Here is a 27,390-nt window from a genome sequence, read left to right as displayed (position 1 = left end):
ACTGGTCAGCTCCAGAGATCTGGGTTTCTTTTGGTCAGTCTCTCCTGGGACTCAAGAACCTCTGCTCTGTCTCTCCAAAGGTCAGCTCTCAGTCAGAGCTAAAGAGAGTCACTTTCTGTCTGTTCAGACAGGTTTTTGTAAACAATCTAATCAGGCAGGTGGTGATTAGTAATTAACTACCACACTGTTAGATTAAAGGCACATTACTGAACAGGGATAGGTCCCCTGTTACAATATCCCATACTGCTATGTTGTTATACAGTAGCAATTACATACAGTATATCCCATACTGTTACGTTGTTATACAGTAGCAATTACATACAGTATATCCCATACTGTTACGTTGTTATACAGTAGCAATTACATACAGTATATCCCATACTGTTACGTTGTTATACAGTAGCAATTACATACAGTATATCCCATACGGTTACGTTGTTATACAGTAGCAATTACATACAGTATATCCCATACTGTTACGTTGTTATACAGTAGCAATTACATACAGTATATCCCATACTGCTACGTTGTTATACAGTAGCAATTACATACAGTATATCCCATACTGTTACGTTGTTATACAGTAGCAATTACATACAGTATATCCCATACTGTTACGTTGTTATACAGTAGCAATTACATACAGTATATCCCATACTGTTACGTTGTTATACAGTAGCAATTACATACTGTACAGTATATCCCATACTGCTACGTTGTTATACAGTAGCAATTACATACAGTATATCCCATACTGCTACGTTGTTATACAGTAGCAATTACATACAGTATATCCCATACTGTTATGTTGTTATACAGTAGCAATTACATACAGTATATCCCATACTGTTACGTTGTTATACAGTAGCAATTACATACAGTATATCCCATACTGTTACGTTGTTATACAGTAGCAATTACATAAAGTATATCCCATACTGCTACGTTGTTATACAGTAGCAATTACATAGAGTATATCCCATACTGCTACGTTGTTATACAGTAGCAATTACATACAGTATATCCCATACTGTTACGTTGTTATACAGTAGCAATTACATACAGTATATCCCATACTGTTACGTTGTTATACAGTAGCAATTACATAAAGTATATCCCATACTGTTACGTTGTTATACAGTAGCAATTACATACAGTATATCCCATACTGTTACGTTGTTATACAGTAGCAATTACATACAGTATATCCCATACTGTTACGTTGTTATACAGTAGCAATGTCGTAACCTCCGTATGTCTCCCAGGGCGGCAATAGGATGGAGGGGGCTTAATCAGCTTTATATTGCATATTATATTAAATATAGACCATATTCCTCCCCAAGACTTCGACTTGCGCAAGCCGCGCGGTTTTATTAACACGCGTGTAATGTTTCAGTCTTCCATTTTCTTATCTTTTCACTCGCTTATTGTTTTAAAACTGCGGCGGGTAATAACGGATTTACGTAGGGGAGAGGAGCGCGAGCGCGGCTCTTCCCCTGACAGATTGCGCTGCGAATAACAATAAATAAGAAACCACCGGCTTTGATTCTAATGAGATCCATCAAGACCAGGGGCAGCCTAAAGCCGCGCTCTGCGCTGCCTTAAAGTCACAGTCTGCGCTGCCTTAAAGTCACAGTCTGCGCCGCCTTATGCTGAGTCCCCAGTAATGTCTGTGCCACGCGCGCCCAGCGGGGGGGGGGGGGGAGGGCGGCGCGTGCACAGCGCTAACTGCGATCTGCGGTCTGACAGGAAGAGGGGAGCTTGCGACGGGAGGGGGCGTGGTCTGGGATTTGCGGGGCATGGCCATTACATCACGCGGCTGGTTCGCCCTCATTGGGTGAACTGCCGGTGGGGGCGTGGCCACGCCCCCGTCGCAAGGTTTGAACTCAATTTGATTGAGTTGGGAAAAACCCTGCCGCTCGGCGCGGCTGCACCTTCTGCGTGACGGTGTGTGCTGGGCCCAGCCCCATTGAGGGGTGGTGCTTACACAGACAGTGCACGCCGCGCCGTGCGCACAGGCTGTTACTGGGACCGCAGCCTTAAAGTCCCGCTCTGCGCCGCCTTAAAGTCGCGGTCTGAGTTTCCATAAAGCTGCACTCTGCGCCGCCTTAAAGCCCCGGTCTGCGCTGCCTTAAAGCCCCGGTCTGCGCCGCCTTAAAGCCCCGGTCTGCGCCGCCTTAAAGCCCCGCTCTGCGCCGCCTTAAAGCCCCGCTCTGCGCTGCCTTAAAGCCCCGCTCTGCGCCGCCTTAAAGCCGCGGTCTGCGCTGCCTTAAAGCCCCGCTCTGCGCTGCCTTAAAGCCGCGGTCTTTATCCAGCTGGATAAAGGACCGGGAGGTCGGAAACGCCGCTCCCCTTTCCCTACCTGACCAGAGAGCGCCTCAGAGATGACATACTTGCTCTATCTATCCTGTTGCTGGATTGTGATCCCGGCAGAACCCAGAGTCCAACATCGTGTGCGTGTGCGTGTGCGTGCGTGCGTTTGTGTTTGTGTGTGTGTTTGTGTGTGTGTGTGCGTCTGTGTGTGCGTGCGTGTGTGTGTGCGTGCGTGTGTGTCTGTGCGTGTGTGTGCGTGTGTGTGCGTGTGCGTGTGCGTGTGCGTGTGCATGCGTGCGTGCATATATTTTTTTTAAATTTAATATAGGAACATGGCACACACAAACAGAACCTGAAATTAAGGTAAAGGGAGGGTGCATACTGTCCAAAAAGGTACAAAAAAGGAAAACAGGACAGGCACTCCTATACTCTAAAAAAGGGAAATTTATTGACTCAAAAATTGTTGAGTCAATAAATTTCATTTTTTTTTGAGTATTTGCCTGTGACAATGTATATTTCTACATTCTTACCTAAGCTGGCAATCGTTTGGTGCTGTTATAAGCCTGTAAAAATCTTGATTGTGTACCTAGCAATCAGTCCTTCAGTCAGTGTACTGTAACTCAGCAGCTACAATGTATCCTTATATTACTAAGGTAATATTAGCAATTTGTTACCGTTTGCAGTTCAAACTGCTGGGAAAATTAGCAACAAATTATTCCAAACAGGAAAGTGCTGGGGAGGTGGCTAAACCTGCTATAGAACTAAAAGGAATAGCAATCCTATTTTCTCTAAGGAAAAGCAGAGACGCTTTGATATACTCAGCATTAATATACAGAACCGTATAGACGTCTTCAGAGTGGTAATTCCCTCCACCCCCACCCGGCACAAACCATTCAGCACAGGGATAAATAAAAGGTGGCAGAAACATATTGGTCTGAATAAAGCATATTTCTATTCGCTGTCGGATCCGTCATACTCAGCAGGGATTTATAGTGCAGAGTGCTCCTTTTCTGGGTCTTTTCCAGTAAATGTATTGTGCTATTGAGCTATTTGTTTATTTATGGTGGACACGAGTGTGTATATGAGCAGAAATAGGTTTACTAAGACCAAACAGTATATGTATAGATACACACACACACACACACATACACACCTTACTTATTTCTGCAGATATATATATATATATATTTATGTGTGTGTATGTATGTGAGTGACTGTGGATTTCTAAATATACTTGAGCAGAGAGAGGTAAGGTATACAAAAGAGGTGGTATGGTGGTATATTTAAGTACCATAATGAATCCAAATATTTTGAAATAAAGAGATTTATTACTCCTACTAAAAGACCTCTCCACAGCAGCCAGGTCAATTCATGAATTTCTTTTAAAAATCAGATAATCAGGCGGTAATCTAACTCCTCGCTGTGCCTCAAACGCAGGGCTAATGCGGCAAAGAAAATAGGTATAATCCTTTCCGTCTAATGCTTTGGGTTTATCGCTGCAGCCTTCTAAATAAAGTCCCCTTTGTGTTTTGTGTCGAGCTGGTGAAAAGCAGCCTAGAGTCAGTTCAGCAAGAAGTCTGCCAATTCTTACATTCAAATCCATCTCCCAACACAGTCCCTGCTCCCAACTTGGAACAGAAACCCCAGTTCCCTTTGAAGTTCTTTAAGGGCACGATAAATGCATCCATTCTCCGCACTTCCCACCCACCAAGAGTCTTGGAAATCATGCATGGAGTCCGCCATAACAAGCCTGCCCCGTCTAACCAACGGAGCAACTGCGAAACAACCACAACTGCTTCCCTCAGCCACATGTATCTTATTTGGAAACAGAATACACTGACCTGGTGGTCAGGAGACATTTAAACAAACGCTGGGAAGAAATTGATGGCGGTTGAACAGTCTCACATGTCAGGCTCCCGAACCCTGTGTCTCTATCGGCCAAACTTTGGCATTCCTTAATGAAGTCCTTTAGTAAATCCTAAGTGATGGCTGGTGTCAATTTGGTAACCCGGAGACTTTGCCCGCCAACCGCAGCTGAGGTTTGGCTCAAAACAGGATGCTTGATAGATACCGGTCCAGTATTTTTATTGCATTGATGAACAGAGCTAAGCAAGTTGCATAATCAATACACATTGAAAAGGCAGGTGGTCGAAAGAATACTTATGCCCAAGTTGAAATACAAAGACACAAGGTGGTCAGTGGCCCCCATGTTTATCATACAAAACTGGAGGATCATCATGTTCGTACCGGACTCCACTAATTAATATGAATAATTTTCCCCCCTTTGTATAGGGAAGACAGTGTACACTGGCTTTTACAGCACAGAAGTCCTTGCCCATAGAGCGTACAATCTAATGTTGAAGTCTGAGCCACAGGGAGATAAAGTGACTTTGCCCAAGGTCACAAGGAGCTGACGCCGGGAATTGAACCAGGTTCCCTTGCTCCAAACTCAGCGTCATTGGGTTACCGCCCGAGCGCCCCCTCCAGCCTCCTTCACGCCTTACTGAAGGAAACGATGCTTGTTGGGACCGGTGGGGAGTGCGATGCCGTGTTCTTGCACCTCTTTTGCAGACTGATAAATGACCCTCACTGTGCTCCCCGTAATATTCCGCGATTCGCATTTCCAGTTTGGCGCCGTGTTCAGAGCAGAGGAGGGCAGGTCCATAAACATCTATTGATCAAACCCAGGTAGGTGCAAATTGCCAGCACCATTCCCCCCTCTAGCATCCCAATGGAATGACACTGGTGGATCAGCGCCGGACGTGATATGGATTCCGCTTCTTTGTATTACTGCATCTATCGGAATATGGTGACTATTTATCAATCTCCTCGCGCTGCAAAACGTGAGCAGATTTATAATTGAAAAGGAATCAAATTGCCCCCGTTTTTCAGCCGTGAGACTGATGAATAGATTGTAATGTGTCCAGACTGGGCAGTTTGGCCCTAAATTCCCACCCAGAGGCAGATACGAGCTGATATCAACCTTGCCAGCCTTAGAAACCGGCCTCAGATATATCCCAGGCAAAATCAAAGTGCAACGTTGCTATTTTGTCGCAACTCACGGTGAAATATACCAGGCAATGTTTATTATTCTTAACTGCGCTATTCAAGAATGCGTCTGCCGGCGGCGAGATGAGGGATTGATGGCGCTGGTGGGAGGAGTTAGGGGCGGAGTTACGTTTGCATATCGGCGCAGGTTTCTGCATAGAGAAATGCGTGGCGTGCGTTGCTTTTCTTGACGTTTTTTTTTGTGTTGCGTAGTGCAGAATACCAGCACAGCCAAATTCTACAGCTGAATAAATGCACTTGGTAAACATGTCACATTTCCGTAACAAATGCTGATTTTTCGCTGCACACTTATCAGCGACGACCACTTTCCGGATACGTAGAATCCTCCGTGTCTTGGAGTTAACACTTTAGTGCAGTGTGCTTGATTTCAGCTCCGGGAACGCCCTGAGTCTCGAGGAGTTTACCGGAGAGGCTGCCTCCAGCAGTGTCTCTCCAGGCAAAACAAAATGGCGGTTTCAATCTCCTGGGTTATGCGGGCCAATAGGAAGCCTCAACGTTCTATTGACCGGCTTGACATGGAGGATTTCAATATCAAGAGTATCAATGTTACTCTGAACTTGACATGGGTATTACCGGCTCTGGTGAGGACTTTACATGAGTATTACCGGCTCTGGTGAGGACTTTACATGAGTATTACCGGCTCTGGTGAGGACTTTACATTGTATTACCAGCTCTGGTGAGGACTTTACATGGGTATTACCGGCTCTGGTGAGGACTTTGCATGGGTATTACCGGCTCTGGTGAGGACTTTGCATGGGTATTACCAGCCCTGGTGAGGACTTTGCATGGGTATTACCGGCTCTGGTGAGGACTTTGCATGGGTATTACCGGCTCTGGTGAGGACTTTACATGAGTATTACCAGCCCTGGTGAGGACTTTGCATGGGTATTACCGGCTCTGGTGAGGACTTTGCATGGGTATTACCAGCCCTGGTGAGGACTTTGCATGGGTATTACCGGCTCTGGTGAGGACTTTGCATGGGTATTACCGGCTCTGGTGAGGACTTTGCATGGGTATTACCGGCTCTGGTGAGGACTTTGCATGGGTATTACTGGCTCTGGTGAGGACTTTACATGGGTATTACCGGATCTGGTGTGGACTTTACATGGGTATTACCGGATCTGGTGTGGACTTTACATGGGTGTTACCGGCTCTGGTGAGGACATTACATGAGTATTACCGGCTCTGGTGAGGAGTTTACATGGGTATTACCCGCTCTGGTAAGGACTTTACATGGGTATTACCGGCTCTGGTGAGGACTTTACATGGGTATTACCGGCTCTGGTGAGGACTTTACATGGGTATTACCGGCTCTGGTGAGAACTTTACATGGGTATTACCAGATCTGGTGAGGACTTTACATCAGTATTACCGGCTCTGGTGAGGGGATATGGAATTTCTCAGTGATCCAGTCATTAGGAAATTCCCTGGGATGTTCTATTAAAGTGGGATTCGGCAAGGCCAGAGAGATGCTTTCCATCAAACTCATCTCGTGTTTTCCCATTTTCAGGAACCTCTAGTAGTTTTTCGTTTTGGGGAAATACACATTTCACACAACATTCATCCAAATCAGTCACCGTTAGGAGTTTCCTGAGAACTTCTTCATAAAGCTAGATAACTGCAATATCAGAATCTCTTCATTATTCTTGTCATAATTAGATATGTAGTAGCACAGGAGGGAGAGGGCGTAGGGGGTATGATACCTGTTATTGGACTCCACAAGTAGTCGATATGTTACAAACTTTCCAACCTCTCAGGGCAGGAGTCAGACCTGATGAAGGACCCCGAGTTTGGAAAGCTTGTAACATATCAACTACTTGTTGGTCCAATAAAAAGGTATCGTACCCCTTACTCCCTTTCCCTCCTGTGTTACTACATGGAAGAATTTTAATTTGATTACTATTAAAATGAAGTTTTAACAAATACATACTCATCTCCCCTAACTAGGGGTCTCTGAGGTCTCTATTAGCCGGCTTATTTTTCTCAGGTTTATTATATGTCATTATATACCGGTAGTAGCACCAGACTCCGCACCAACACATTCTGCCCATACGGCACTATCTGAGCAGGGGTTTTATCTTTCCTTTCCCCTCCCCCCTCTTTCCCAACAGGTATATCTCCATGGAAGAAAGGACCAACACGGCCCCATCATTCATGTATAATTGGGAGACGTTAGTTATCCCTGTAACAAAAGCAGTAGGTTTATCCAGTTTTCCTGCCTTTCTCCGGGATTATTGCCCATTCTTTTAGTGTCAAAATAGCCCCTTTGGATAACAATCTCAGTTACACGTAAAACGCGTCTGCACAGCGCTGTTCTTACATCCTAAAAAGAAGGTTTCTTTCCACTGGGGGTTTCAGGTTCCTAATACACAGCCCCATTTGAATGATGAAACAACCAGTAATAAAAGGTAAAAAAAAAAAGGTATTACATGGCAAATAATCCTGGCAATGTCAGAAGCCAGCCCCAGTATAAATCAAAATAATAACATTTCTGCTTGATGCTTTTCCTCCTTATACACCCTAACCCCCCCCCCCCTCCCTTTATGATATACTTCATCCGCCTGGGCTCCGTAAACCCATTTGTGTTATCTCCCCGGCTCACATATGCAAAGACCCGATAATTCTGCATTAAAAAGAAATCACTTTCAACCTCCAGCCACCCGTCGCTGGAGCAGATAGGAGAGGTGCAGCTGCACTTAATGTAATATGTGATTAAAATCATTTATTAGGCTGATGTCACTGGTGGGCTGATGAGGACGATAGGGGCTATTTACATACCTACCCGTGATGGATGAAACTCAACACAATGTTAACAGAGAACATTATGTATCCTCCTGGTTAATCCATAGGGGTCTGTGCCAGTGCTCACACATGTAATGATTCTGTCCTGAGCGTTGTGGAGCATTGCCAGCAGTAATAGCCAATGTCAGGCAAGACTGTGTACTGATTGCAAACTGTAATACAAGTCCTTTGTGCACCATTGATGATCACCATGGCTAGCTGTGTGTCACCACCTTACAGCGAGCGGTGACGAGGAGGCGCAGAGGTACAATCGCTTCATCTCGCCGCGCCTGCAAAATCTCTTCTGGGGAAAGACTCCGGGTGCCTACAAAATGTTATGTACAGCGCCGCACGCGCTGTCACCGCTATACAAGGATTGTGATTGTGTCATACTCTTACACGCGGTGTTATTCATGGTGACCCTGTGACACGTGTATCGGTCACCTTTAGAAACTTGACACAGAAAATTCGAGGATACCCTCTTACTTGGCATTCTGTTCCTGTATGAACGGTGATAGAAAAACGCCTTTATAAGTCACTATCATTCTCTTACACGTATTAATTGTCACTATGTAATGTCAAACTAGTAATGGCGCTTTAGCGTGTGACAGAGTGTCTCCGTGCTCATGTCACTGTCTTGGAAGCCAGTTGGAACACGAGTGTCCACTCCTTCAAGTGTCCACTCCTTCTGCACGTGGACAAATCACTATAGGGGGTTATTTAATTTATCAGGGACTCCCAGCGGAGTAAGTGAGTACTTCAGTATTAGGTGACACCTTTTTTATTTGGGCTAACAATTGATATTATAAGAGGAGAGATCTCCTCTCTTCACCAGCTCAATCTTCCTTAATACTGTAAATGTGGTGTGTCCCACCCCCCTCCCCGCATTTTGCAGCCAGGAGACTTTGATAAATGACCCTCAATATCTCACTTTGGGGCAGGGACTCATTGTGCCAGCAATATAAATGAAAATAATCGTACTAATAATAATAATTATTATTATTTTTGCTACTTTGATTTGGTTCTATATTCAGAAACACAGTGGCTCCAATGTATTTTCTGAAGGGGGAGCGACTGGCATAACAGCTTCAAAATACAACGATGGCGGGAGGTCAGCACGGAGAACGATTAAAGCGCGAGCGAGCAAATGAGTGAGCGAGAGTATTACACTATGGTGCTGGCGACAGCGATAATGTCTGTGTATCTGCACACATTTGGAAGAAATAAAAACAGGCCGTCCGATGTCTGCACACAGGAAGCGCAGAACAACTTCACGGGCACCTCCAATCCAATCCAGATTGGAAGAATCAAACAACATCACTGTAAAACAGGGATCGTGAACTGGCGCCCGGCGTGGCGCCCGGCGTGGCGCCCAGCGTGGCGCCCGGCGTGGGGCCCGGATGTGGGCCTAGAAGGCCCTGCTCATTTCATACTTGTTTCTCAGGTAGCGTTTAACACTAAACTCACTTGTGAGTTATGGCAAAGTAAATATATATATATATATATATATATATATATACACTGTACAGTAGTACAGATTTTTTGCAAAATGTTAAAAAATAGTCTTTTTTTTTTTTTTTACGTTTTTAAGTGTATCCAAAATGACTTTGCAATAGGCGGGTGGCCCTTCTATTGCTAAATGCTTTTGGACCCGGCCCTCTTGGAGACCTAGTTGATGCGCTGTTGTTGAGAGCGAGTTCATTATAAATTACCATTCGAAGCGTCATTAACAGCCTTACGCATTAGGACCTGATCTTCCACAACACGCTGATCTCATTTGTCACCGCTAATGCATGCTAATATCCGTGATGTGTTACGGCGCCTTTCAGCTCTTAAGAGGTTAATTAGTGTGACGAGCGAGGGGGGGGGGTCACTGAATTTTTGACCTCGGCTACAGAGGATCTATTTACTAGCGTCTGCAAAACGGGGCCAACATCAGTGCAAGAAAAAGACCAGCATGGGACTTAGCAAAGATAAAGAACGGCAGTTAACGCAATAGATTTTTCTTTGATAAATGTATATATATATCTTTATAACACCATTAATGTACATAGCGCGTAATACACGTGACAATCACATAAATAACAAATAATACAAATAACACATAAAGGGAAGAAGCGCTTCAGACATAAAAGTAACATTTAGGAAAAGGAGTCCCTGCCCCAAAGAGCTTACAATCTAAGTGGTAGGTAGGAAGACCGTACAGAGACAGTAGGAGGGCGTTCTGGTGAGTGCGTCTGCAGGGGGCCATGTATGAGGTGTATAGTAATATCTTGTTATTGTGCGCTGGAATTGTACCCCAGTTGCGCAGCTGGAAGACTTTAGTCCGTAGCACCCGGAATGTTTCAATGCGCCAGGAGGCAGGAAGTAGCGATCCCGTGCAGAGGTCTTATGAGATTACGTTCTCCTTACTGTACTTTGCTGTCATTTAAAGAAGGTTAATATTGGCAACTGGCTTGGAGCCTCAGGCCCAGGCTCCTTCTATCCCAAAGAAGTGTCAAATACAATAATTGATTGATAAAATCTAAGCTTTGCTAATGCCTTAAATGTCCCATCTGTTCTTACCGCCCCGCGCACTTGAAGACATAAGCATATTACTGCTTCCAATTAGCCGCAGCAATTTTACAATTAGACAATTGATTTAACAATGGATTATGTCAGCCCGGCGCAATGAACACTTTTCATGTCGTGGAGACTGGAAGAAGAATAACCCCCCCCGAAAAACCTCGAAATAAACGCCGGGGGGGGTTGCACAAGTGTAAAAAGTGCAGAAGGGAAAGAAAACGTTTGCCGCTGCTGCGTAACCCTGCAGTGCGGTCGCAGCGCGCGCGGGTGTTTCTGTGCAGGCGTCTTGGCTAATTCGCTGTGGGACGGGAGAGCGCGAGGAAGTCCTTCTTCATGAAGGTGTTGTGCAGGGGGGCTCAACGCCGGGCCTCAAGCCCCCCCCCCATCAACAGGTAAGGTTTTCAGGATATCCCTGCTTCAGCACAAGTGGCTCAATCAGTCACTGCTTCAGCACTGGTGGCTCAATCAGAAGCTCAGTCTTCCACTGAGCCTCTGATTGAGCCACCTGTGCTGAAGCAGAGATATCCTGAAAACCTGACTTGTTGTGGGGGGGGGGGGGGGGGGGGAGGGCTTGAGGACCGGTGTTGAGCTCCCCTGCACTACACCTTCATGAAGGTGGGGAGTGGGGAGAGTGGGCTGACTGGTTGGGGGGAGTGGGGAGTGGGGAGAGTGGGCTGACTGGTTGGGGGGAGTGGGAGAGTGGACTGACTGGTTGGGGGGATTGGGGAGAGTGAGCTGACTGGTTGGGGGGAGTGGGGAGAGTGGGCTGACTGGTTGGGGGAAGTGGTTAAAGTGGGGAGGGGGGAGTGGGATGACTGGTTGGGGGAAGTGGGGAAAGTGGGAAGGGGAGGAGTGGGGAGAGTGGGCTGACTGGCTGGGGGGAGTGGGGAGAGTGGGCTGACTGGTTGGGGGGAGTGGGGAAAGTGGGCTGACTGGTTGGGGGAGTGGGGAGAGTGGGCTGACTGGTTGGGGGGAGTGGGGAGAGTGGGATGACTGGTTGGGGGGAGTGGGGAGAGTGGGCTGACTGGTTGGGGGGAGTGGGGAGAGTGGGCTGACTGGTTGGGGGGAGTGGGGAGAGTGGGCTGACTGGTTGGGGGGAGTGGGGAGAGTGGGCTGACTGGTTGGGGGAAGTGGTTAAAGTGGGGAGGGGGGAGTGGGATGACTGGTTGGGGGAAGTGGGGAAAGTGGGAAGGGGGAGTGGGCAGAGTGGGGAGAGTGGGCTGACTGGCTGGGGGGAATGGGGAGAGTGGGATGACTGGCTGGGGGGAGTGGGGAGAGTGGGCTGACTGGCTGGGGGGAGTGGGGAAAGTGGGCTGACTGGTTGGGGGAGTGGAGAGTGGGGAGAGTGGGCTGACTGGTTGGGGGAAGTGGTTAAAGTAGGGAGGGGGGAGTGGGGAGAGTGGGCTGACTGGTCGGGGAAAGTGGGGAGGGGGGAGTGGGATGACTGGTTGGGGGAAGTGGGGAAAGTGGGAAGGGGGAGTGGGCGGAGTGGGGAGAGTGGACTGACTGGCTGGGGGGAGTGGGGAGAGTGGGCTGACTGTCTGGGGGGAGTGGGGAGAGTGGGCTGACTGGCTGGGTTGAGTGGGGAGAGTGGGCTGACTGTCTGGGGGGAGTGGGGAGAGTGGGCTGACTGGTTGGGGGAAGTGGTTAAAGTGGGGAGGGGGGAGTGGGATGACTGGTTGGGGGAAGTGGGGAAAGTGGGAAGGGGAGGAGGGGGGAGAGTGGGCTGACTGGCTGGGGGGAGTGGGGAGAGTGGGCTGACTGGTTGGGGGGAGTGGGGAAAGTGGGCTGACTGGTTGGGGGAGTGGGGAGAGTGGGCTGACTGGTTGGGGGGAGTGGGGAGAGTGGGATGACTGGTTGGGGGGAGTGGGGAGAGTGGGCTGACTGGTTGGGGGGAGTGAGGAGTGGGGAGAGTGGGCTGACTGGTTGGGGGGAGTGGGGAGAGTGGGCTGACTGGTTGGGGGGAGTGGGGAGAGTGGGCTGACTGGTTGGGGGAAGTGGTTAAAGTGGGGAGGGGGGAGTGGGATGACTGGTTGGGGGAAGTGGGGAAAGTGGGAAGGGGGAGTGGGCGGAGTGGGGAGAGTGGGCTGACTGGCTGGGGGGAGTGGGGAGAGTGGGATGACTGGCTGGGGGGAGTGGGGAGAGTGGGCTGACTGGCTGGGGGGAGTGGGGAGAGTGGGCTGACTGGTTGGGGGAGTGGAGAGTGGGGAGAGTGGGCTGACTGGTTGGGGGAAGTGGGGAAAGTGGGAAGGGGAGGAGTGGGGAGAGTGGGCTGACTGGCTGGGGGGAGTGGGGAGAGTGGGCTGACTGGTTGGGGGGAGTGGGGAAAGTGGGCTGACTGGTTGGGGGAGTGGGGAGAGTGGGCTGACTGGTTGGGGGGAGTGGGGAGAGTGGGATGACTGGTTGGGGGGAGTGGGGAGAGTGGGCTGACTGGTTGGGGGGAGTGGGGAGTGGGGAGAGTGGGCTGACTGGTTGGGGGGAGTGGGGAGAGTGGGCTGACTGGTTGGGGGGAGTGGGGAGAGTGGGCTGACTGGTTGGGGGAAGTGGTTAAAGTGGGGAGGGGGGAGTGGGATGACTGGTTGGGGGAAGTGGGGAAAGTGGGAAGGGGGAGTGGGCGGAGTGGGGAGAGTGGGCTGACTGGCTGGGGGGAGTGGGGAGAGTGGGATGACTGGCTGGGGGGAGTGGGGAGAGTGGGCTGACTGGCTGGGGGGAGTGGGGAGAGTGTGCTGACTGGTTGGGGGAGTGGAGAGTGGGGAGAGTGGGCTGACTGGTTGGGGGAAGTGGTTAAAGTAGGGAGGGGGGAGTGGGGAGAGTGGGCTGACTGGTCGGGGAAAGTGGGGAGGGGGGAGTGGGATGACTGGTTGGGGGAAGTGGGGAAAGTGGGAAGGGGGAGTGGGCGGAGTGGGGAGAGTGGGCTGACTGGCTGGGGGGAGTGGGGAGAGTGGGCTGACTGGCTGGGGGGAGTGGGGAGAGTGGGCTGACTGGTTGGGGGAGTGGGAGAGTGGACTGACTGGTTGGGGGGATTGGGGAGAGTGGGCTGACTGGTTGGGGGGAGTGGGGAGAGTGGGCTGACTGGTTGGGGGAAGTGGTTAAAGTGGAGAGGGGGGTGTGGGATGACTGGTTGGGGGAAGTGGGGAAAGTGGGAAGGGGAGGAGTGGGGAGAGTGGGCTGACTGGCTGGGGGGAGTGGGGAGAGTGGGCTGACTGGTTGGGGGGAGTGGGGAAAGTGGGCTGACTGGTTGGGGGAGTGGGGAGAGTGGGCTGACTGGTTGGGGGGAGTGGGGAGAGTGGGATGACTGGTTGGGGGGAGTGGGGAGAGTGGGCTGACTGGTTGGGGGGAGTGGGGAGAGTGGGCTGACTGGTTGGGGGGAGTGGGGAGAGTGGGCTGACTGGTTGGGGGGAGTGGGGAGAGTGGGCTGACTGGTTGGGGGAAGTGGTTAAAGTGGGGAGGGGGGAGTGGGATGACTGGTTGGGGGAAGTGGGGAAAGTGGGAAGGGGGAGTGGGTGGAGTGGGGAGAGTGGGCTGACTGGCTGGGGGGAGTGGGGAGAGTGGGATGACTGGCTGGGGGGAGTGGGGAGAGTGGGCTGACTGGCTGGGGGGAGTGGGGAGAGTGGGCTGACTGGTTGGGGGAGTGGAGAGTGGGGAGAGTGGGCTGACTGGTTGGGGGAAGTGGTTAAAGTAGGGAGGGGGGAGTGGGGAGAGTGGGCTGACTGGTCGGGGAAAGTGGGGAGGGGGGAGTGGGATGACTGGTTGGGGGAAGTGGGGAAAGTGGGAAGGGGGAGTGGGCGGAGTGGGGAGAGTGGGCTGACTGGCTGGGGGGAGTGGGGAGAGTGGGCTGACTGGCTGGGGGGAGTGGGGAGAGTGGGCTGACTGGTTGGGGGAGTAGAGAGTGGGGAGAGTGGGCTGACTGGTTGGGGGAGTGGAGATTGGGGAGAGTGGGCTGACTGGTTGGGGGAAGTGGTTAAAGTGGGGAGGGGGGAGTGGGGAGAGTGGGCTGACTCGTCGGGGAAAGTGGGGAGGGGAGAGGGGGATGACTGGTTGGGGGAAGTGGGGAAAGTGGGAAGGGGGAGTGGGCGGATTGGGGAGAGTGGGCTGACTGGCTGGGGGGAGTGGGGAGAGTGGGCTGACTGGCTGGGGGGAGTGGGGAGAGTGGGCTGACTAGCTGGGGGGAGTGGGGAGAGTGGGCTGACTGGTTGGGGGAGTGGAGAGTGGGGAGAGTGGGCTGACTGGTTGGGGGAAGTGGTTAAAGTGGGGAGGGGGGAGTGGGGAGAGTGGGCTGACTGGCTGGGTGGAGTGGGGAGAGTGGGCTGACTGGCTGGGGGGAGTGGGGACAGTGGGCTGACTGGCTGGGGGGAGTGGGGAGAGTGGGCTGACTGGTGTGGGGGGTGGGGAGTTGGGAGAGTGGGCTGACTGGTTGGGGGGAGTGGGGAGTGGGGAGAGTGGGCTGACTGGCTGGGGGGAGTGGGAGAGTGGGCTGACTTGCTGGGGGGAGTGGGGAGAGTGGGCTGACTGGCTGGGGGGAGTGGGGAGAGTGGGCTGACTGGCTGGGGGGAGTGGGGAGAGTGGGCTGACTGGCTGGGGGGAGTGGGGAGAGTGGGCTGACTGGCTGGGGAGAGTGGGCTGACTGGCTGGGGGGAGTGGGGAGAGTGGGCTGACTGGCTGGGGGGAGTGGGGAGAGTGGGCTGAATGGCTGGGGGAAGTGGGGAGAGTGGGCTGACTGGCTGGGGGGAGTGGGGAGAGTGGGCTGACTGGCTGGGGGGAGTGGGGAGAGTGGGCTGACTGGCTGGGGAGAGTGGGCTGACTGGCTGGGGGGAGTGGGGAGAGTGGGCTGACTGGCTGGGGGGAGTGGGGAGAGTGGGCTGACTGGTTGGGGGAAGTGGATAAAGTGGGGAGGGGGGAGTGGGGAGAGTGGGCTGACTGGTCGGGGAAAGGGGGGAGAGTGGGCTGACTGGTTGGGGAAGTGGTTAAACTGGGGAGGGGGGAGTGGGGAGAGTGGGCTGACTGGTCGGGGAAAGTGAGGAGGGGAGAGTGGGCGGAGTGGGCTGACTGGCTGGGGGGAGTGGGGAGAGTGGGCTGACTGGCTGGGGGGAGTGGGGAGAGTGGGCTGACTGGCTGGGGGGAGTGGGGAGAGTGGGCTGACTGGCTGGGTTGAGTGGGGAGAGTGGGCTGACTGTCTGGGGGGAGTGGGGAGAGTGGGCTGACTGGTTGGGGGGAGTGGGAAGAGTGGGCTGACTGGTGTGGGGGGTGGGGAGAGTGGGCTGACTGGTGTGAGGGGTGGGGAGAGTGGGCTGACTGGTGTGGGGGAGTGGGGAGAGTGGGGTGACTGGTGTGGGGGAGTGGGGAGAGTGGGGTGACTGGTGTGGGGGAGTGGGGAGAGTGGGGTGACTGGCTGGGGGGAGTGGGAAGAGTGGGCTGACTGGTGTGGGGGGTGGGGGGAGTGGGCTGACTGGTGTGGGGGGTGGGGAGAGTGGGCTGACTGGTGTGGGGGAGTGGGGAGAGTTGGGTGACTGGTGTGGGGGAGTGGGGAGAGTGGGGTGACTGGTGTGGGGGAGTGGGGAGTGTGGGCTGACTGGTGTGGGGGAGAGTGGGGTGACTGGTGTGGGGGAGTGGGGAGTGTGGGCTGACTGGTGTGGGGAGAGTGGGGTGACTGGTGTGGGGGAGTGTGGGCTGACTGGTGTGGGGGAGTGTGGGCTGACTGGTGTGGGGGAGTGTGGGCTGACTGGTGTGGGGGAGTGTGGGCTGACTGGTGTGGGGGAGTGTGGGCTGACTGGTGTGGGGGAGTGGGGAGAGTGGGGTGACTGGTGTGGGGGAGTGGGGAGAGTGGGGTGACTGGTGTGGGGGAGTGGTACTTACATATGTAGCCAGACTTACTGTCCCTGGTGCCTTTGGACAAACAAGCAGCAACTCTGCGGTGATGTAGACGCCCGCGATCACGCTGCGGGGGTCCATGCTTCCTCTGGGGACCCCTCCGCCGCGCACAGTGATACATCAAAATATAACCCGTGCGCCGTGTAACTGCTCAAAATACGAGAAACGGGGCAAAGTGCGAGATACATTGGCGCAAATGGCTCCAATTTCACCCCAAAATGGCCCAGGCCCCCACGTGTGTAAAGATAATGTACATATCTTTATATAGCGCTGTCCGGGCACGCCGCGCGTCACCGCAGTAACACGCGTGACATCATAATATAACGCACAATGGGAATAAGCGCTTCAGACATAAAAGTAACAGGAAAAAGGAGTCCCTGCCCCGAAGAGCTTACAATCTAAGTGATGTTGGTGGCGACGGCGAGTGATTTCGAAAAATGGGTTTCCAATAATACCGTCTTTCTGCCCGGCCTCCTTCCTTTAACCCCGCGTGCGTGAATAATGGCCGTACATCGCCCCACCGCTGTGACCCTACGGGCGACGTCCCCAGGCTGTAGCCGGCTCTGTGTCACCCCTCCCAGCGCAGGCTCCCTGGGCGTCTGTGTTCCGCAGACATCAATATACCGGAGAAACTGACAGTTATTATATAGCAGCCGGCAGCAACATTCTGCTCGTCTGTCTTCCCCGCGCAATAACCTCCTGCATCGCCTCGTGCTAAATCATTTCAAGCATTTGTTTAGCTCCTGCAATGCCGCATATGTGCGCAGCCTCCCGGGCCGGTGGGATATAATATAATGCATTTATTCTGCGCAGCTCTTGATTAGAAAGCGCTTTTTTTTGCTGTAGCTGTTGCAAACGGTTGTCCTTATAATTAGACTGTAAGCTCCTCGGGGCAGGGACTCCTCTTCCTTAATGTTACTTTTATGCCTGTAGCACTTATTCCCATGACCTGTTATTTATATTATGTGTTATTTATTTGATTACCACGTGTATTACTGCTGTGACGCACTATGTACATTAATGGCGCTATATAAATAAAGACATACAATATTACCGCGTCTCCCTGGCTGCCAGATGAGTGTGTAACGCGCGTCTCTAATACAAGGTGTTCCGATAAAACACATTCTTCAATGCACCAAAGCTGGTGTGGTGCAAACCGGTGCAATAGTGGAGTGCAGAAACAGCATTAAATAGCATGGCGGCTCACGCCAGGCCCCTCTGGGGTCATGCAAAAGACAAGCCGCCGTCACCAAATATCTATATATCATATTGTGTGCTATTTATCTGTTCCCTTCAAAGCAGCAGCCGGCACTCCCCGCTGCTTTTTTACTTTAAGAGAACTCTAGCTAACGCTGTGTATTTTATTTGACATTTTTTTTTCAATCTTAAGCGTTTGCTATAAGAAGTGTCCGGGGAGGTTAACATGCAGCTCTCTCCAGAGCCCGGCGCAGGGTAAACGCCGCCATGGTAACCTCAGAAGCCAAATAGGCTTTTGGAGTGAATGCTGCTTTAACCTTTTGTGTGCCCGAGTACGTAGCTACGATGTCATGGAGTGCCACTCCAGGGGTCTAACAGGGGGACTCATCTTCCGTCTGGCACCCTTAATTTGGTCACACAGCTTCGTTAGCGATGGGCTGATGGGTCGGCAATAAGATTGATTAATTAGGGGCTCGCGGAACTAATATTTTCTAGCGGGGGGGGGGGGGGCACAAGGTTGAGGACCTGTGTTTTAGATCTTCAGAAAGGGAAGGTTTGAGTTATTTTGCTCTGTGATAGGCCAGCAATGCTTTGAATAGTGCTACACCGCGGAATCTCCCCAGCTAAATACCAGCCTGTAACATCCCCCCCCCCCCCCCCCCCCGAGAGGGGCGAGAGCTTCCAGGCAAATTACAGGTTTGTAATATTAGCAAATTGGGCTAATTATCTCAGCTGCTTTGGGCCGCGGACGTCAGTTCCAGTTTTACTTCGTTAGGTGACGTGCTAATCACCTGCGTGTGAAATTAGCAGGAGGTTTTAGTCTCCCGTGCTGGCGGGGGACGGCTCTCCTGCGTTTCCTCGTCTTCCCGGGAATCTCAGGGGATCATCGCTTCTCTAAAACCATTTACAAATGTCACCGGCACGGCTGCCCGCCAACCCCCCATCACTATATGACTGTAATGAAAGATTACTGTATGTATGGCCCATATTTACCCTCTCTGCCCCCCCTCCCCTCTCTACCCTCTCCCCACCCTCCCCTCTCTACCCTCTCCCCACCCTCCCCTCTCATACTTTGCAGTGCAGCGCATTTCAATACATCACAAGCTATCAAAAGCCCTGAGTGGTAATAGTGACACGGTATATCACGATATATCACAACATGCTACGCTTTATTGGGCAGTGACCCGGCTCACATCAGTAGCCGGCGTTGTGCGTCCCTCCAGCGCTCCAGGGGTTAAGCACGGACAATTGAACCAGTTATTGTTCAGCTTTTGTAATCTCTTCTAATCCAATCTGCAAAATCAGGGAACAGATGAAACATTTATATATAAGGCTGCCCTGTGACAATGTCCAGTGGGTTAACGTTGCATTGTTCTGCTTGTAATTACTGTCCCTAGAATAAGTCGTTCTGGCATCCCACGTCAAATAGTAACACACGTTCTAATAACACACGTTCTAGTAACACACGTTCTAGTAACACACGTTCTAATAACACACGTTCTAGTAACACACGTTCTAATAACACACGTTGTAATAACACACGTTGTAATAACACACGTTCTAATAACACACGTTCTAGTAACACACGTTCTAGTAACACACGTTCTAATAACACACGTTCTAATAACACACGTTGTAATAACACACGTTCTAATAACACACGTTCTAGTAACACACGTTCTAGTAACACACGTTCTAATAACACACGTTCTAATAACACACGTTCTAATAACACACGTTCTAATAACACACGTTCTAGGACAGCTGTGGCAATATTGGGGCAGAAACAGTAATACGTAGAATCAATCCAACGACTGTCCTATTCATATATATTATATATTTATATATGTGTACATACATACAGTTCATGCCTAGCAGTGTGTAGATATATGCTTAGTACATATCTGCAATATAGTGATTATATATACATACAGTTCCTTTTTAGACCGATAAGTCGATCTAGGTAAATTAAATTTATTGACTTTTTGCATAAGACCTAAGTCAGTCAGTTATGATCTCAAGTAGTGGTAAAAAATATACTGTATATATCCACTAGGTTTATATATATTGAATTGGACTTGAATTCTCAGAGCATGAGTTCAATAGTTTGTAACAAGTCTTTGGTATCTGAGTGTTGAGAATTTAAAACATCTGTTATTTAGAGCTCTTTAAGGTAACAAAAAAAAAGTTTAAAAAGGCCGTAATTAATGCAGCCGGCCTTCCTTAAAACCCCTTACAGCCGTTTTCCGTTACTCTAACACTGGAAGGTTCAGAACGGAAAACACATTCATTAGTCATGTATTTGTATATTAGGGTCATTCAGATACAAAAGGGATTTCTTATCCAATCAGGCTGGCGGACCCCCCTCCCACACACACACAGTAGGGGTTAGGTTACTATTTCAGGGCTAAACTATATTACATTATCTTTAACTTAGATTTATATTTGAGGGAAAGCACCGGAAATCCGAGTTTCCTGCTATTTTACAGTTCACAAAAGACGGAGTGTGTGAGTGTGTGTGTGTGTGTGTGTGTGTGTGTATGTGTGTGTGTGTGTGCGCGCATTTGTGTGTGTGTGTTCAATCTCAGAGATTTCCTTAATAACCATTAGCTGGACTAATTCAACTTGTGCTGTCAGAAAAGTGACAGGAGCGTTCCCGGATCAGAACCACGTCTGTTTCAGCTCTGTGGGCCTCTGGCCTCCTGAGACACTTACCTCTGTTGGGGGTGCTGGTATTTCCTGCAGGTTTAAAGGTCTTGTGTCACACGGGCCCAAAGGAAGCTAAAATGACGCGGCGGCTTCCTATTGGCCAGCGTGACGCAAGACATTTAAACCGCCATATTGCTTCCCCGGGCGACGCTGCTACCCGCATGACCGGAGGTAACTATATTGGGAAGGAGGGGGTCCCCAAGCTGAAATTACATGATTCAGAATCGGAGACCCCTTGTTTCCCACCTAATACAAAGAAAAAATCCATAGGTGGAAAATACCTTTAAGCGTGTGGGTGTGTGTGTGTGTGTGTGTGTGTGTGTGTGTGTGTGTGTGTGTGTGTGTGTGTGTGTGTATATTCGTCTACCCTTTCTGTCAGTCAGAAATTAGAAGACAGGTCAGATTCTATTCCCTGTCTCTATGCCTAGATTAGTATATTAAAATGAAATGTAAAACACCACAGGCTGGATGAGTTTGTTTCTGACGTAGTTCAGTGGTTGTTCTGCCTAACTGGAACTGATTGACCGATTACCAGACAGGAGACCGGTCAGACGTGGTGATGCAACAAAACTAGTATCTTTCCGAATATTACCAGTCCAAGGTGGAAACCAAACCCAACTGGATGAACTAGTCGGGACTGTCTGAGACACGTCAGGGGGGATGGGGGGGGGAGGGCTTGTCTATTGTTAATACTAAGTCCAGTAATCTAACCAGCCAAATTCATTATTATTTTATATAGAATTCATTGTAAATGATTCCATCACTTTTATATTCTGCCTCTCGCTGCCGCCTCCCGCCTTCCCTTCCTGACGCTGCTACAAAATGGCGGCGGGAGAAGGGAGCGGCTCCTCTATTAGAAAGAGGGACGATATATCTCGAAATCCAGCAGGCAGATTGGAGCCTGCAGCCTATTCTTGGATTCCCGAGGTTCTAAGAATCCAGATCTCTGGTTCTGACACCTCAGACCGCCCACCCTGGTGTTGCTTCTGATATAGGAAGAGTTATGGTTGCTATAAGCTGCAGAATTTAATGGATGGAAAGTTAGGTGGTACAGTATATATGTGCTTATGTCTAAATATACAATTGTACTCATTACTTCAAACATAGTACTAATAACTAAATCACTTATTTTCTACAGTAATATTATACAATGCCAATCAAAACGCATTACAATTAAAAAATATGTCAGTTAAATAATATCCCCACTAGTTATATTTATATATATATTTTTTAATAGGAGCCAGTAATTCAAAATTGGATTGTTAAAAAAAATAATTGATTATTATACCATAATTCTGCTTATGTTTTAAAGTGTTCTCAATTCATTGTTTCTTTTTCTGCAGGGACTTGATGCCGAGGACTTTGGACGGTCAGATCACCATGGAGAAGACCCCTAGTTACTTTGTCACCAAGGAAGCTCCTGCCCGGATCTCTGCCATGTCAAAGGACGCCAAGCTGATTGTGGTGGTACGGGACCCCGTGACCAGAGTGATATCAGACTACACCCAGACGCTGTCCAAACGGCCGGACATCCCCACGTTCGAAAGCCTGACCTTCAAAAACAGGACTATGGGTCTGATAGACATCTCGTGGAGCGCCATCCAGATTGGCATCTATGCCAAGCACTTGGAGAACTGGCTTTTGGATTTTCCGATTGGCCAGATCCTGTTTGTGAGCGGGGAGAGGCTGATCACGGATCCCGCCGGGGAGCTCGGCCGTGTGCAGGATTTCCTGGGGCTCAAGAGGATCATCACCGACAAACACTTTTATTTCAACAAGACCAAGGGTTTCCCGTGCTTGAAAAAGGCAGAGGGGAGCAGCAAACCTCACTGCCTGGGGAAAACCAAGGGTAGGACTCACCCAAACCTAAACCCAGACGTGGTCCGGAGACTGCGAGAGTTCTACAGGCCTCTGAACATGAAGTTCTACCAGATGACGGGACATGATTTTGGCTGGGATAACTAAAGAAATGAAAATATAATATATACCTATATATTTTTTATATATAAATTGAGAACAAATGTTTAGCGCCTCTTGGGAAAATATGGTCTTCACAAATGTAGATGTACAGTATCTCAGTCATGTCATAACCATCTTATTTTTCTCTTTCACACTACAATTATTGGGTAGGGGTCTGTTTCAATGTAACTGTATGTCAGACTGGGTGAATCAGTATGGTTTATATCTAAGACGATGTCCTGTGGTTTTTGCCCCACTGTGAAACCGAAGTTAAATTGGATCTGCTCTGCAAAATAATTCTATAGTATAGACTTATTAAAAGTATATTAACTAGGTGCTATCTGTAAATCAGTGTGACCCAAACAGTAATGTAGACAACATTTTGCAGGTCACAATACCTGTTATTAAATGTTCTCATGGATATTGCTGTGGACAAATAAATGTTGAGCCCCAGTAAATAAAATTAATTGTATTTTGGCCAGAAATAAACAGAAGCTGGAGCTTTTGCTACTGTAAACAACGACTCATAAGATGCACGTGCATTGATATTGCTACACATTACCCTTCCAAGATACAAGAAGAGACATCGAGGTCTGGAAACCTCTTGTACACCAACAAGAAAAGGTATCCTGGTCTCTACATGTAAGCCAACATCATTGTCCCCGCCGGTGGGAAACTCAGTGACATTGTGTATTATAACGGGATAGATTGTGTTATCTGGGGGGACAATGTCCAGCACTACATCTGTAAGTATGTTATTTACCCAGAGTGGTTAAACATTGGAACAACGTTTGGGACCACTCCGGTCTTTCATCAGAGAGGATGAGATAATGACTGGCCCCTTTACATGGCTTTGTCTCGCGTATGATGTAGGGACAGAAACATTGCGTCTATGTCTGCTGACAGGAAGCAGGCGCTCTCTCACTTGTATACAACAGGGGTGCTGCGTTAGCGACACTGCTCTGAAGGCCAGGAAGCTGCTTCCCCGGCTGGAGAAGATGGTGGTGTCAGTATTGGTGTCCTTTTCTCCAGCATTGGGAACCTGAGCAATGTGTTGCAGACCCCTGGTAGACAAGGGGTTAACTGGGTACATTATCTGCCCATGCCAAACTGTTACGGACAGATGCGGTCAACACATAAGTTGGATAAAAAAAAAGTAGGACCTACTGTATATTATCCCACCCTAAAGTCCTACTACTATATATTATCCCCCCCTAAAGTCACACTACTGTAAATTATCCCCCCCTAAAGTCACACTACTATATATTATCCCCCCCTAAAGTCACACTACTATCTGTGTGTGTTTGCTCGGAATACTCCGTTATATTAAACATTTCCGTTGACCAGCTTTAAAATAAATAAATTGAAATAAATACCTTCAGTCACTAAAGGTAATGTCTGAAATTGGGAGAAATCAGGCGATCCTACCCATTTCCTTATCATTTTGCTTTTTTTTTTATATATAATGTATTCATATGTAGCATTGTACAGATGTTCTACAGCAGGGGGCTCAACTCCAGTCCTCAAGCCCCCCCCCCCTCCCCAACAGGTCAGGTTTTCAGGATATTCCAGCTTCAGCACAGGTGGCTCAATCAGTGGCTCAGTCAAAGACTTAGCCACCTATGCGAAGCAGGGATATCCTTAAAACCAGCCCTGTTGGGGGGTCTTGAGGACATGAATGGAGCCCCCCTGTTACACAGTATAGGGGGAATACAGGCGTAATGCATCACTGAATCAAAGAGTCTGTAACACTGAGTAACAAATAAAATAAAGAATTACAGTATTCCCACGGAAAAACGAAATATTTTACTGGCCGTCTTTATAAATGGCATTGGTCTGTTATTTAACAAACTTGAATGCCAAGTGGGACTGCCCCACTCAAAGATTGCAGCTCATTCCCCAAACAGGACACTCACAATAGTAGCAATTCTGTACAATTCTGTCCAAACCCCACTTCACGTTGAACACATGATATGAAATAGAGACCTGTGGCGAGTCCTAACCTATGACATTTTTTCCCCAAACCGACTCATTTATAAACACTTTAGGATGTAAGGATCAGGGAGACAACGGCTGCTCTTTCCTGCCCCAGAAACCGTGCTTGTCTCGTAGAAAGACAGACATTGACAGAAGAGAAGAGTGAAGACCACTTAGCCCCCCTCGTCTGACCTGTCTCCTATCCTCCGTGAAACATCAGACCCTGTTAAGACCTTTTGGTTTCTTCCATATTTTCATCCTCACTGCTCATTGGCAGTGACATCATCAGATTGGACTTTAAGCTTTGTCTGGTTCCGGCTGCCATGTTGATCCCGGCGGCCATGTTGATCCCGGCGGCCATGTTTATTCCGGCGGCCATGTTGATTCCGGCGGCCATGTTTGCATAGGGGTTTTCAGAGGGAATTTCACCCACTTAGAAAAGTTCAGGGAAGTTTAGCAAGCGCTGCAGGAGTTTGGAGAGATGAACTTTTTTTGGCACGGTGAAATTTGCACTTTTTGATGAAAAGAAATGAAATTTGTGGAGTTGGTGACACAATTAAGTAATAAAATGTAATTTCCCGAATTTCTGGGATTTTGTCGCAGCTTTATTCAAATGGACACATTGTATAGTCTCACTGGACCCCCCTCATTTGTATAAACATGAACACAGTTTTTTGTTGACAGTTTCCAAGATTTCACCCCGATTTTATTTGAGTGCCTCTTCCAATAAATCGTATTTTTCAACGTCCATTCAAAACGTTTCTTTCTGTTACGCGTGTTTATTTGCATATAGTAACTGCAAAAGGTCAGTGCAGAGGTCGGCGCCAGAGAAGTTATTATATACAGTACTGACCCATTACGAGAGATGGGAAAAATCGTCGCCTACGTTCTCGAACATGGTGAAAAGAACCACATTTGTGTATTCAAATGAGCTCAAATGCATAGTTAAATTGGCTTGTACCTCAGGTGTGATCACAGATATCCACACACACACACACACACACACACACACACACACACGCACACACACACACACACACACACACACACACACACACACCCTTTACATCCAATAGAGCGCAGTCTCCCTCTTTAATTCTAATGTCACTTTATCTCCCTGTACCTCAGACACCCAAAAAATTGATTGTAAGCTCTACAGGGCAGGGATTCATGCCGGCAAAAATTCTACGTACAGCACTGCTTACCCTGTGTGCGCTATAGAAGAAACAACACACACACATTATATATCTCTATATGTGGCCATATCCACTAAACAGTGCTACTCCGTTAGACACCTTCCAGCACGGTAAATATGGCCTTTTAAGACCCATTCAAGTGTATAGGGCTGTAAGGCGTCTCCCCGCAGCAAAAGGCGTCTTCTGGGGTAGCACTACTTGGTAATATGGCCCATAATGTTTATGTTCATTAAAGATGCAATTGTATTACATATATTGTAGATATACCGTTGACAGTGTATGCAGTGCTGTGCATACAATATTTGTGCCACAGTGAGTGACCGCCCTGAAGAGCTTACGCTTCAATTTTGGTGCGCGAGGCTCAGGGAGATAAAACGTCTTGTCTCAGGTCACAGGTACCTGATTCTGGAATTTGAACCGGGTTCACCTGCATCAGAGGCTGCGTTTCTTACACTAAGCTGCTTCTTCAGCCCTCCTTGAACCCTTTTGAGCTTTGGGGGCCTAAGATGAAGAATCTATAGAATAGATATAGAGGGTTATATTTACTGAGTAACCTTCTGCCACAAGCCCACCTTCTGGCACAGAAAACACATCTCACTGCCCTTAAATGTCAGCAGGAAGGTATCGTATGGCAAAAGATTGCTTCGTATGCAGTACGTGGGGCCTTGATCTTTGTACTAAGGCAAGTTAGGAGAAAAACTGGTAACTTCAATAGACATTTTGTTTCTCTTAGCATTGATGTATCAAAGTGCTCTCGTGTCCAGTTCTGTTCAGTGGGAACCAGCTTGTGAAGAGTTTATATGACAAACATTTTCTAATGGGACATAAATTCTGCGTCTCTTTGAGTCGTTCCCCCCTTTCATCTGCCCAGTAAACTGCAGCAGGTTTCAGTTGGAGGAGGCCACTCTGTGTTAAATTGTCGGTTGACACATTCCATGCACTTGACACATCCCCAAAGCCTGAACCTGCTACGGTGCATCAAAGCAAACACTTCTTTCTAGGGATACTTAGGGCTCTACGTATCAAAGGCCACATTTTGCCATTGTTTTGTTGCAACTCGCGCTGAAATAGACCTGCGTCAGGCAGTGTCTATGTCTTAATCTTAGTTGCACCATTTTTGGCTATGTCTGCGTCTGCCGGGGAAGAGCCCCATTTGCGTTTTTGCCGCGGGTGTATGTAATAAAAAAATTGCGTGGCTTGTGTTTTTTTCTTGTGTTGTTTTTCACCTGGAAGGCGGCGTAATTAATTCGTTTAGCGCAGCATGGGCCAAAATCTACAACAGCACAAATGCACGTTATTAACATGGCGCGTCTCAGCCAAACACAATGCTAATTTCTTTACACAACCGCGCCAGTGCTCACGTAGCCTTTGGAAACATAGAGCCAATTGGGTGTGTTTCCTGTGTACTATATCCATAATGCCTTGCTAAGTCAGAATGAAGCTCACCCATTCCATAGATTGAAGGCCCTTCTTGTATTAAAGGGGTTAAGCTCAGCCCAGTCTTATAACCTTAGTGCAGTATTGTAAATTCCTGCAGTGCTTCTGTTTTCTTTTGACGTTGCGTTTAATTGCTTTAAACAATGGAGAACTGCCATTCTGGGCCCACCGGACTGTGAGAAGGCAACAGAAAAGCCCTTTAATTGTCTTGTTATGAACAGAACACGGTGTAATAAAGATCCATTAGCCGAGCACAGGAGCGCTTGCTGGTAAATTGCCTTAATGTGCAGAAATTGGCGGTGTCTTTTTACAGGAGAAC

At 49.0% G+C, this 27,390-nt stretch overlaps 1 protein-coding gene across 1 annotated transcript in view; it reads left to right on the top strand.

Moving 5' to 3' along the window:
• The window catches only part of LOC142472602 (heparan sulfate glucosamine 3-O-sulfotransferase 3A1-like), a 63,005-nt gene extending 37,823 nt beyond the window's left edge, over nucleotides 1–25,182 (top strand). Inside the window, exon 2 of the mRNA XM_075579676.1 lies at nucleotides 21,846–25,182. Within this exon, the coding sequence (XP_075435791.1) occupies nucleotides 21,846–22,467 (622 nt within the window). The 3' untranslated portion in view covers nucleotides 22,468–25,182. The remainder of the gene's footprint in view (nucleotides 1–21,845) is intronic.
• The last annotated feature ends 2,208 nt before the right edge of the window (nucleotides 25,183–27,390 follow it).

This window comes from Ascaphus truei, chromosome 22 (assembly GCF_040206685.1).
Source record: "Ascaphus truei isolate aAscTru1 chromosome 22, aAscTru1.hap1, whole genome shotgun sequence".
NCBI classification, from domain to species: domain Eukaryota; kingdom Metazoa; phylum Chordata; class Amphibia; order Anura; family Ascaphidae; genus Ascaphus; species Ascaphus truei.
This window is presented reverse-complemented; position numbering and strand designations above follow the sequence as displayed.